This window comes from Lycium ferocissimum, chromosome 5 (assembly GCF_029784015.1).
Source record: "Lycium ferocissimum isolate CSIRO_LF1 chromosome 5, AGI_CSIRO_Lferr_CH_V1, whole genome shotgun sequence".
NCBI classification, from domain to species: domain Eukaryota; kingdom Viridiplantae; phylum Streptophyta; class Magnoliopsida; order Solanales; family Solanaceae; genus Lycium; species Lycium ferocissimum.
Genome location: NC_081346.1, coordinates 65,768,927 through 65,782,120, shown reverse-complemented (window position 1 = coordinate 65,782,120; position 13,194 = coordinate 65,768,927). Strand labels below are relative to the sequence as shown.

Below are 13,194 nucleotides of genomic sequence, written 5' to 3'. Positions count from 1 at the left end.
ATAAGATTTCATTCTTGAACAAAAATCCATTTTTTGATTTATTTCATCTATTCCATGACCGGAATAGGATACACGTTACACTACGATTTTGAATCGGAGAAGAGAGATTTCAAGAAATGGCATCTATTCACTCTATCAATAACCGAGCCGGATCTGGTGTATCATAAGGAATTTGCCTTTTCTATTGATTCATGCGGATTGGATCAAAAACGGCTAAAAGAAAATCATGTATTGGTTCAGATAAATCCGTTTTTTATAAAAAAGCAAAAACGAAGAATTTCATGACTTTATTGACCTGACCAGGAAAAAAGAAGTTTTTCTATTTTTTATGATACTTCTTATTAATTGAATGAAATTGTAATGGGTATGAGTTGACGTAGATGCTTTTATTTTATTGGACCACTATCAATTTGGTAGGAATTTTTTTATTAATTTGGGATTTAATATTGAGGCTTCTTAATTAAAAAACAACGTGGACCTCTAATTGGAGGCCACGTGTCATATCTGGTATTGTAAAACCGACATTAACAAAAAATGGCATGAATGAGCCTTTTTGGTAATGGCGATGGCATTGATGAGCCATTTTGATAACGGTGATGGCATAAATTAGTCAAACTATTGACGAGTAGCATAAATGAGTCATTTTCGATAGTTTGATGACATATCTAAGCCTTTTCCGTATTCTAAAATTGGTTATTTAACAGTTGACGAAACTTCCAATGATATATGTTTGACAATATTGTTGCCGTGAAGGACGGAAAAAACAAGAAGATAAATAGACAGATCCATTGTGGTACCAGGGCGGTCAGCCGGTCACCTAGTATATAATTGACATGAGATACTAGCCAATTTACTATCCCAATTTTCCAAAAGGAGTGACTATAAGTGCATGTCACAAACTTACAAATACAATACAGTTAGCAGTTGGACCAATAATTTTTCATGCCTTGATACATTTTGTCTCCTACTTAACAAAAACAACTTAGCAGGCTCTTTTGTAGATTCCTCTCTACTACTGCAGTTGTTTAGCAAGAAAAAGGAATCCAGTAGTGAAGATGGAAGGTGGACTCTTCAAGGGAAAACTGCCCTTGTTATTAGAGGCACTAAAAGCATAGGGTAAACTTATTTGAGTTATAAGTGTTTGATCCACCAATTCTACTTATACACACTGGTATAAGAAATTTTATAATATCCTAATAATCAGAGGCAAAGTCTGGATTTAAATTTTGGATTTTTACAAAAATAGCCGGCTAAATTTACTGTTTATCTTTCCTAGCCAGTATACATGCATTATGCATTGATTATACTCGGTTATACACATATTATATATGACTTATGCATATACAGAGCAAACTATTCTTAGTTTTGTCGGTCGGGTGAGCGACTATATATTTAGGTTGTTTTTATTAAATTTTATGAGTTCTAAACATAAGGATAGCGATATTGCGTGTTAATTACTGGGTTTTGAATTTAATTTTATATGCATTTAGTTGAATTATCAATAAAAATATAAGGTTTGGATGACTGCAATGAATCAAATCAGTACATAACCTTCTAGCTCTGCTCCTGAGTGTAATTTAACCTATAATAGCGCAAGTCGTGAAGAAGTCCCACATTGGTAGTTAATAGATAAGTGGCCTCTTTATATGGCTTGGGCAATCCTCACCTCTTAAGGTAGATTTTAGTATTGAGTTAGGCTCAAAATTCATTTCTTTACATGGCATCAGAGCAGGACTTATCTCAATTCTTGTTTTCCGATAATGGACCCTCATATTAAATAGCCCGCGCTATGTCCAGCCCTGAGCGTGGGTGGGAGGTGTGAAGAAGTCTTATAACAGTGATTAATGGGATGAGTTGTCTCTTTATATGGCTTGGGCGGCAATCTTCACCTCTTAAACTAGCTTTTGGGTTGAGTTAGGCCCAAGATCTATTTCTTTACGTCTCTTTTATTACTTATTACGGATAGTTTCTTGTAATTATGTAAAATTTACGGTATCAATATATATAGAAGTTAAATTCTTTACACCACGTAATTATTTTAACGTAGAATGCTCATAAAATTCTTTTCTTTGGGTCGAAATATAGGCATGCCATAGTAGAAGAATTAGCTGGTTTTGGAGCTACAGTTTATACATGTTGTCGTAACCAAGTGGAGCTAGATCTGTGTTTAGAGAAATGGAGAGGCAAAGGTTTCAAAGTAGAAGGATGTGTATGTGACTTGACACTGCGACCCCAAATGACGATTCTAATGGAGAAGGTTATCAATTATTTCAGGGAAAGCTTAACATTCTAGTAGCAAAAGATTTTGATGGCGCTAATTATTACTTTCTCCGTCTTAATTTATGTGATGCAATTTTATTTGACTGAATACTAAATTTAAGAAAGAAAGAAAATCTTTTGAAACTTGTGGTAATTAAAACAAGTCATAAATATTTGTGTGAATATAAATCATCTCATTAAGGGTAATTAATATGAGAATCTTTAAGTTTAATCAGTTTTTAATATACAAAAATATTATTTTTTAAACCAAATTAAAGGAAAGGTATATCATGTAAATCAGAACGGAGAAAATACATTTTTTGTCCCCTAGTCTTCTTTTACATTTCTTTGTATGTTCACACTTCACCCTCTGACAGTTTAAGTTTTGATGAAGTATAGTCACGTAAATTAATTTTAAAAGAGTATGCAGACATAAATAAAGACATTCCAAGTATAATTAGCTAAAAGAAAAAAGAAAACAAAAACAGACCTACATGTGAAATTGTGTGTTGTAGACCTGAAATCATTAAATGAATAAAAGAGTTTATTAGATTTTTAAAATACTGACCTTTTTTGATGAATCGGTTTGCTCAAATTAACTTGGTGTCAAAGCAGTGAAATGTCGCAAGTTGTGTGTCTCACAACCGCTAATCAACGAAAACAATGTTACGTGTGTTACATAAGAAAACAAGTATAGATTAGTATATGAGCAAGCTACATAATTAGACAAACAAATAAAATTTCACATCTTTAACGGTTTAAAATTTTAAACAAGATGGGTACCACACATTAATTATAACAACAGTGGTTAAGATATAGATCTTATTTACGCGACTAAAGATCTTTATTGGCTTTAAAAATAATGACATAATCAATGAAGTAAATTAGGATTAATTAGAAGCTAAGTTCAAACAAAGTTTAGTAAACAAACTAATTTCAATGCATCTTGTCACCTTCCTCTTCACTTTATTTTCCTCTATTTTACTCTTCTTTCTTTTTCTTCACCGCCAACCTCTTAAATTTGTTAGTAAATTTCATTTAGACACTCGAAATACGCCTTGTTCCAGTTGAACTCCCGAACACATGATAAAAATGTTCCTATTAGACACTTTCGGTTTGAATTTAAAAAAAAAAAAAAAATTACATGTGTTTTCAAGTGTCCATTACGTAAATAAGTTAACCACTTAAATACGTCACTCTCCTTTCATTATACGCATTAACTAGCTCAATAAACCGTAAAAACTCGGGCATGCATGTACCAATTGAGGCTAATGTGTAGTAAAGAGGAGATAACATATTTTATGTGATTAACTTAACTACCAAATAGATGCTTGAGAATACGCACAAATGTTTTTCCAAAATTTGAGTTATGTCCAGTGTTCAATTGATGAAACGAGGTGTAATTCGAGTGTTTAAATGAAATTTACTGGCAAGTTAAGAGATTGTCTATGTATTAAGCCTAACATCTATTACGCTCTATGACTGAAGTAATTTAACCTTTTTGTTTTCTGGAAAGATAAATAATGCTGGAACACTGATACTTAAGCCAGCAACAGAGTTCACTGAAGAGGATTACTCTATTCTCATACCAATTTTGAAGCTTCTCACTAGATCTCTCAAATTGCACACTCCGTTTTAAAGGCGTCAGACGTGGAATCATTGGGTTTATCTCTTCTGTTGCAGGGCTTGTGGCATTGCCAGCAAATTAATTCCATGTATTCAGCAACTAAAGGTAATCTCATCCGATCAATGTGTTACTCATGTGATATATGTATTTTCTGAGTTATGTTTCTTGAGGACTTAGTAGCCGTTTGGCCATAGAAACCAAAAAAAAATTCACTTTTTTTTTTGGAATTTTGGAGTTGGAGTTGTGTTTAGCCATAGTTTTTGAAATTGTATTTTTGGTTGAAATGTAATTGTTTTGGCTGTGAAAAAAGTGATTTTTTAAAAAAAAACAAGTTGTTCTTGTTTTTGGAATTCCGGAATACAACTTCAAGTTGTATTTGAAACTTTCATGGTCAAACGCTGATTCCGAAAAAAAGGTGAAAAAAAATTCCGGAATAAAGTGAATAATTCTTATGGCCAAACGGGCTCTTAAATACATGTTGATGAGTGTATTTGGTATTAAAAAAAAATCATTTTTAGAGAAAAATAAAATTTGGTATTTGATTGGTGAGTGAATTTTTTCAAAAAAATAAATATTTATTAAAAATTAACAATAACATTAGCAAATCAGTCGGTACCCTAATAAAGTGAGGAAAGTCATTTTTCAAAATCTGATGAAAATATTTTTCTTGAAAAGTATGTTCGGTCAACTAAACGCAAGTAAATTAGTAAATGATTCACTTTTTCAAGAAAATATATTCCTCAGAAAGGACTTCCATCATACTGGGCACATTGGGTCATGTTCCAAAGGTTTGAAGGGGTAAAAAGTAAACTTTATTCAATTTGTTGATCCGATTAGGGAATGTCAAAGTCCTGTTGTTCATATAAATTGAAATTTTAGATCATTTCTGTGGGAAATGAGCTAGGTGTATATAGACCTAAAGTGCTCCTAATTACTACATACTTTAAAATTATCTATAAAAAAAGTTTAGTTATCTTACAAAATGTTGCATTTGATTTTGATATATGAACGATGTAATAGATGCAGCTAAATGTAGTACAATTACTAGTACAGCAGATGAAAATTCTTGTGTATTTTCCATATTAAAAGGAGCAATGAATCAACTTACAAGGAACTTGGCTTACGAGTGGGCTAAGGACAATATTCGAGTCAACGCAGTTGCACCATGGTTTATCAATAGTACACCACTCATCGAAGCAGCAATGGCATAACATTCTTTCCCTGTATCATTTCTTCTACTTACTAGATGCATGCTTTACTCAACGGCAGGGCCGGCTAGAGGGTAAGGCCTCTAAGGCCATTGCTTTAGGCCCCCAAATTTTGGGGGGTTTTTTTCTTCTTCTTCTAATTATAGTATGTGTATATGTTATTTTATTTTTTAAAAATACGCTCTCTGTCCCAAAAAGATTGTTTTACTGCCCTTATTAGTTTGTCATAAAAAGATTTTCACCTTTCTATATTTAGAAACAATTTAACTTTATGAGATGATTTATAGCCACACAAATATCTAAGGTTTGTTTTGGACCGTCAAACCAGGACAATCTTTTTGGAACGGAGAGAGTAATTATTAAAAAGTATAGTATAGAAACTATGAAATATGATTAACTAATTGACTAGTGAACATCTTTTTTGGGTGTACCCGACTCAATAATAAATTTCTAACAGTTGCAATGATGTTTTTAGCATGAAGGAGATAATTCACTCAATCGTGCAATTGCAAGTTAGTTTCTCATAGAAAATTGGATATTAAGCTTAATTCAACTCCAAAAAATTGTTGGGATCGAAATAATCAAGGCTTCGTGCGGGAGCTAATAATTGCAAATCTTGAACGACGATAAATCATACAACAATGAAAATATACTAAGACGCATAATACTTTGATATTATTTGGTCAATTGACCTACATATAAAAAACTAATATAAAAGAAAGAATAAAAACTATTGACAGAAAAATCTCCCCCGAAACAAAACTCTCTAAACGAATACATTTTGGATGCTATTGTGTCTTTTGTTTGAAGGGAATAGCCTCAATTTATAGAAGTGTAAAACTTCTGCTCCAAGAAAAGAGATAAATATGGTAGTGTCCTTTTCGACAAAGAAAACCTTTTTGAAATAAATAATTATGGTAGAATCCAAATAAGATATTGGAAATTCAGGACAAACCCTAACAAAACTAACTCAATAATTGAGAATTGCCTAACAACATATAAGGAAATAACAATCCATTCCCTCCATCAACTTGAGATAATCTAACAGGCCTGCACGCCCTTGAACAACTGGAACATATATAACATAACGTGAGGTCCAAAATTGAGTGAACTAACAATATGAATGAGTGTAACACTTATATTATACCATGATAAGAAAATTGATGGATCTGACTCAATCCTGAAATTCAGCTTAAGAGGTGAGAATTGTTCATCCCTCCGCAATGTCGGGCAGCCTATAACAATTTTCAAATGCAATTGGGATTAATTTGTAATATTAGTTATTTGCATCTATTATTCAAATTTTATCTGATCATTTCAGCAAGATCCAGTGACTAGAGGATTTATTGAAAGAAGTACTAGTAGAACACCAATCTGCAGAGCTGGAGAGCCAAAAGAAGTTTCAGCAATGGCGGCATTCCTTTGCTTCCCAGCTGCTTCATATATTAACTGGTCAAGTTATATGTTGATGGTGGACTCACAATTAATGGTTCCTTCTAACCATTAATCTTTATGTTGAATATTTTTTGAAAATAATATATATATTTTATAAATATGAGTAACTGATTGGACAATATTCTGATAAAGTGAGGGAAGTCATCTCCCAAATTTGATGGAAATTATGGTATGTCATCCAAACGCATGTAAATGACTTTCTGAAGAAAAATAGTTTCCTATAGGAAATGACTTCCGACATCATACCAAACAAACTCTTCGTATTATAAAGGTTTTAAGAGGCAAAAAGTAAACTTTATTAAATTTGTTGATCCCACTAATTAGGGAATGTCAAAGTCCTGCTGTTCATATAAATTGAAATGTTAGATTATTTATGTGGGCAATGAACTAGGGATAGATAGAGACCAATAACCAATTAAAAGTGCCACTAATTGCTAAATACTTTAAAATTTATCTGGAAAATACGTTATATTTCAAAATATTGCCTTTGATATCTAAAAAATGTAGATGCAGCTAAAGGTGGTACTATTACTAGTACAACATATAATTTTTTTTTTTTTTTTGTGTATTTTCCATATTAAAAGGAGCAATGAATCAACTTACAAGGAACTTGGCTTACAAGTGGGCTAAAGACAATATTCGAGTCAACACAGTTGCATCTTGGATTATCAATACACCACTTATCGAAGCAGCAGAGGTAACCTTCTTTCCCTGAAAAGAGTATCTTTGTACATCGGTATTTTTATAGCCAATCAATTAGGATTTAGGTGGAGGATTGATAAGTTGACTAGTGAATTAATTAGCACCATAATGGTGTATTCCACCCAATAACAAATTTTTAACCGGCGTTGTGATGTTTTCAGCTACGAAGAAGATAATTCAATCAATCGTGCAACTGTGAAGTAGTTTCTCATAAGAAATTGGATATTGAGCTTAATTTAACTACAAAAACTAATTCAGTAATTGAGAATTGCCTAATAACATATAAGGAAATAACAATTCATTCCCTCAACCAACGTGAGATAATCTAACACCCTGCACACCTTTGAACAACTAGAACATATATAACATAATATGGGGTCGAAAAAATCAACAATTTAATTTTTATTTTATTTTCGAGTGAACTAACAATATGAATGTGTGTAAATTAATGATAAATAATAAATGGGATAATAAAAAAAAAAAAAAAAATTCCTTTCATTTTGTATGGTCGAAAATTGGATCTAACTCAATCCTGACCCACACACACCACCTTCACCCACACCACCAGCCCACCGCCCACCACCTTATGATGTGAGACATTTTCGTCCCATCATCCACAAATTAAATGTCGGGCAATCTAACAATTTTAAAATGCAATTGGGATTGATTTGTTATATTAATTATTTGCATCTATTACTGAAGTTTTATCTGATCATTTCAGCAAGATCCATTGACTAGAGAATTCATTGAAAGAAGTATTAATAAAACACCAACCTGCAGAACTGATGAGACAAAAGAAGTTTCAGCAATGGTGGCATTCCTTTGCTTCCCAGCTGCTTCATATATTATTGGCCAAGTTATATGTGTTGATGGTGGACTCACAATTAATGGTTCCTTATAACAATTAATCTTTATGTTGAATACTTATGTACTCTATTAATATGCAAGATCAAGTTCTTTTTAATTTGCTTGATGAAACTAATTTTCGATGTTTGATTATTTGAAATTGAAAATATTTTGCTAGTCCACTCTAATTGATTGTTTTAGACGTAACGAGATTATATATAAACTTTAATATAAAACATCAGGCAATATTTTGTTTTCTTTTCTTTACCTTTTGTTCTTGATTTTTCCTAAGAATAAATTATCCAAATTACGATACAAAAATAATTTAGAGAAAAACTAATTACTACTTTATGATCTGAGTAAAATAATTCTTAAACATTTAAAATTCCTGAAACTACAATTAACGTTTTTGCATGTTTATTTTTCTATTTTTTTTTTTACCTAATTTGACAAATTGTGCATTTCAAAAATTACTTATCAGAAGGAAATATAAGATAAAATAAAATGATATTGTAAAAAACTCCTTTGCCAATCTGATATACAACTATGAAAATTAAAAGAAACGTGTATACCTTTTCCTTCCATAATAAGTCGAATAACTAACTAAAATGTCTACGAAAAGTATATACCAACAAGAAAATATAAAAATATGAGGGAATAACTTAATTGACTGCTTTACTTAAAAACATCAGGCAATATTTTGTTTCTCTCATCTATTTTTCTCAATCGCATTAATGTTTTTCAGAAATGGGCTTTATTTTTCTATTTTTTTTTTTACCTAATCACAAATGCTTACTTATCAGAAGGAAATTTTTCTCTCGTCTATCCATAATCGCATTAATGTTTTTTAGAAAATGGGCTTTCTCACTGATTTTTTCTCTCGTCTATCTCAATCGCATTAATGTTTTTCAGAAAATGGGGCGGCATTTAGTTTTTCTCTCGTCTATCGTATTAATAACATTTGCATGTACAAGCCGCACGGCTTGCCATCTTGGACTAAGAAATATTAAATTGCTGCCTGTAATTTTCTCACAAGTGTCGTAAGTGTTCATAAATTACGATAACGAATTATAATTAAATAAATAAATCCACCTTTAATCAGAAGTATCATGTTTCAATTTGAAGTATTAAAATATTGGTGGGAATTATTTTCTCCTTTAATGAATCTTATTCAGCGCAAATTTGAGTTACTCAGTCAACGGCCGAATCGGAACCACACATTATATAGGTGGAATAATAAAAAATAAAAAAAATAGTGCTTGTCAACTGGCCTCAAGTTTGACAATGGATTCGTGCAAGGGAAAAAAGGTTTGTAGTATAAATTTAAAGGAAGTCGTAAGTCTTTTTCTTTTAAGTTTGACTAACTGTTTCGTGAAAGGTAGATCATTTACTAGTAAAAAGAAAAGCTATTATATATAATCATTTGAGAGAATATCTTTGCCTTTTCAACATATCCACCTGTCTCAAGTTTGACAATTGATTTGTGAAAGGGAAAAAAGGTTTGTAGTATAAATTTAAAGGAAGTCGTAAGTCCTTTTGTTTTTAGTTTGACTAACTGTTTCGTGAAAGGTAAGATCATTTACTAGTCAAAAGAAAGCTAGTATATATAATCATTTGAGAGAGTATCTTTGCCTTTTAATTTCAATATATCCATTGCAGTGAATTATCAGGCTGCTTTCACATAAACTAGCAATGGCTCAAACAGATTGTTTTACAAAAGATGGAATATGGTCACTCGCTAATGGAACAACTGCACTTGTTACTGGGGGTACTCGAGGCTTAGGGTAAGTGATTTTCAATAATTTAGATTCTTGATTTATTGCTTGGCCAAACTTTCAAAATTTGTTTATTTTGAAAAGTGGTTTTAATCTTATGTGCTTTTTGAAAAATTATTTTCGGAGAGTGACAGTTTGTGTTTGGTTAATTAATTTGAAGAGCACTTATACCAAAATTAGTACAACAGTTTGTGCTTAGCCACGCTTGAGAAAAGTGCTTCTCGGAGAATCTATTTTTTTTTCAACTTCTGAAAAATAGCTGCTGCTACTACTCAAACACTTATTTGTTTCCCTAAAAGCTTGGCCAAACATCTCAACTCTCATACCTTGCCCCAAGCTCAACCAAATAGATTATAATCGTGTTGTGATCATGTAATGTAAAATATTGGTAGAAATTGTTAATTTGTATATATTTTTTGTTTCAAGATTTGCCATTGTAGAAGAACTAGCGAGCTTTGGAGCACATGTGTATACATGTTCACGTAGTAAGGAGGACCTAGAAGAATGTTTGCGCAATTGGAAAACCAAAGGATTTAAGGTATCGGGGTCAGTATGCGACTTATCATCACAAGTCCAACGCGAAAAGCTTATGGAAATGGTTAGCCATGAGTTCAATGGGAAGCTCACTATTCTAGTAAGTTTGTTAGTTTAATACTCTTTCTTTCCCGATTTATGTGTTATAATTTGAATTTCGAGAGTCAAACTTCTTTATCTGTATAAATTTGGACATAGAATGTCTAAGTTTTTTATAATAAAATTTACAAAGATATATTTGAAAACTATGTAAAAGTATTATCAGTCACATTAACAACTCAAAATATCTATAAAAGGCATTTTTAAAAAGTTGCGATCAAAGAAAAACTTATTTGACTCTTGAAATATGAACACCGTCATATTGGGATGGAGGGAGTAGTTTATTAACGACTAATTCAATGCAAAAAGTGAAAAGGTGTCATACTCCACGATGAATACATAATTAAGTAATTAATTAAAAAATTAAACTTTTAGATGAGTTGGTTACATGTACAATTCAATAATATGACATTAAAGCACAGACAATGCGTCTAGCCCTGAGTTTGAGTCTCACTGCTATCCTATGTTGCTCGGACCCTTCACTTTTGCTGCCGCACCCGTGTCCAACACGACATGACACTGACACCGACACCGGATTCGTGTCGGATCTGGTCAAACTACTTTGATCAAATCCATGGACCAATCTGAGAAAAAAAAAATGAGGCCAAATTGAAAGAAACAGAGAGCTCTTGAAGAGCGGACACTTATTATATCTAGAAGAGTTTCAAGTTAATTAAAAATTAACATTTAATTATAAATGAAACATAACTATAAAAAATCATTTTTGTTTTTTTTTTATTTCTAGGCATAGATTTAGTTATTTTTCTTCTAATTTTGAATTATTCTGGATCCGTACCCCCGAATTTTAAAATTTAGATTATGCCATCTGCCGAATCCGACCTCTAGATCCGTACCCGTATCCGACACTCGACACCTAGTCCGAGCAACATAGCGGCTATCTACTATCCAAAAACAAACAAAAAAATGCGTGCTTGATATAATGGAATAACGTCAGGGTCCATACGTGAGGGAATGTGATATTGAAAACATAATTGAGCAATTAATTAAAAATCTTATCGTGCTAACAATTTAAACTTTTAGAAGTCAGATTTGGTGCATAACTTGAAAAGCTTGATGTTATAATTTATAAATATTATTCACCACTATTTCTCTTTAAAACAGGTGAACAATGCTGGTATTGCTGTGGCAAAAGAAGCCACACAAACTACTGCAGACGATTACTCTATGATAATGAAAACAAATGTTGAAGCTTCATACAACTTGTCTCAACTTGCTCATTCTTTATTAAAGGCTTCTGGAAATGGAAGCATTGTATTCCTCTCATCTGCAGCTGGGATTGCTTCAATACCTTCTTCTTCAATCTATGCTACCTCCAAAGGTAGCAACTCGATCTTCTCCTTTTGCATTGTGCATGCTCAATTTCTTTTTTTCTTAATTTTAATTTTAAGTTATATATACTGACAATATAAAATATTTTATATTATTTTTTAATTTAATTTGTGTTAGCAGGTTAGTGATTATTTTACTTTATAACAATGATTTACGTATGATCACCAACCGGTACCCATTGTAACAAATTAACAATAGAGTGACAAATTATTTTTCTATCTTATTAAAGTGACTGAACTTTCCACACTATAATAATGAAGTTGCTAAACTTTATCATTTATAATGGTAAAATCATAAAACTCACATAAGATAACTGACTATTATCCAGTATATCAGTAGAGTTACTAAACTTTCTCATTTAATGACAAATCTACCTATCATTAGTGGTCTTACCTTTATAGTGGATAAAAATCAGTTACTTTAATAGAATTAAATAGTTTTATGACTTTTTTGTTATGCTATGAAAAGTTCAATTACTTTAATGTGATAAAGATAATTATATGACTGGAAAATTATTCAGTAATCATACGTGAAATTGACTATGTAATGATTTTACAAGTGACATGATCGTAAGTGTAAATACTTCAATGTATAGAACTGAATTTTTTTTTTCCTTTTCTGTTATTGGACTCCATTAACTCGTATCAGGAGCCATCAATCAACTTACAAAAAATCTAGCATGTGAATGGGCAAAGGACAAAATTCGTGTCAACGCTGTTGCACCATGGATCATTAGAACTCCTCTCATCGAATCACTGAATGTAAAATTTCCAATTTTATGATTTCCTAATTTTTTTACATTTCTTTTTAAAATAGATATTAATAACTCATGAGAAATTTCAGGAAGAAGAGATGATTAAATGTTTAATTGATCGAGCTCCAATGAAACGCACGGGAGAGCCAAGAGAAGTTTCAGCAACAGTAGCATTTCTTTGCTTACGTGCTTCTTCATATATTACTGGTCAAATCATTTGTGTTGATGGAGGAGTGACAGTCAATGGGGGTCCTTAAATCATGTTGTGGTTACAATTATGGAATTTTACTATTCATGAAGAGTCAAAATTCTAACTATATATTGTAATAAATCTCAATAATTTTTCAGCGAAAAGTATTTTACGAATTTCAAATTACTAGTTTTGTTATATATATATATATATATATATATATATATATATATATGATCAAATTATAATTAAGATGACGATTGGAATAAAGATTAAACCTCCTTTCAAGACTTCTATGTATACCTTACTTATCTCCTTTCGTTGGCATGAGTTAGTTAAAAGTTATGGGTATATTGTAATGAGAATAATAGTAGTTTCTCCCCTAATTAATAATT

General features: G+C 31.6%; 1 protein-coding gene and 1 pseudogene across 1 annotated transcript; both read left to right on the top strand.

Annotated features, from left to right (window-relative positions):
• The first annotated feature begins 885 nt into the window (after positions 1 to 885).
• On the top strand, positions 886 to 8,328 carry LOC132057944 (tropinone reductase homolog; annotated as a pseudogene).
• Positions 8,329 to 9,642: 1,314 nt separating this feature from the next.
• Positions 9,643 to 12,985, top strand: LOC132057110 (tropinone reductase homolog). The gene is made up of 6 exons (XM_059449570.1): positions 9,643 to 9,666; positions 9,757 to 9,881; positions 10,299 to 10,506; positions 11,628 to 11,844; positions 12,504 to 12,616; positions 12,699 to 12,985. The coding sequence occupies exons 2-6, from the start codon at positions 9,790 to 9,792 to the stop codon at positions 12,864 to 12,866; spliced, it is 798 nt and encodes a 265-aa protein (XP_059305553.1). The 5' UTR covers positions 9,643 to 9,666; positions 9,757 to 9,789; the 3' UTR covers positions 12,867 to 12,985.
• The last annotated feature ends 209 nt before the right edge of the window (positions 12,986 to 13,194 follow it).

Coding starts and splice junctions, on each gene's coding strand:
- LOC132057110 (XM_059449570.1), top strand. CDS start 9,790: ATGGCTCAAACAGATTGTTTTACAAAAGATGGAATATGGTCACTCGCT. Junction 10,507..11,627: donor ATGGGAAGCTCACTATTCTA/GTAAGTTTGTTA, acceptor TCTTTAAAACAG/GTGAACAATGCTGGTATTGC. Junction 12,617..12,698: donor CTCTCATCGAATCACTGAAT/GTAAAATTTCCA, acceptor GAGAAATTTCAG/GAAGAAGAGATGATTAAATG.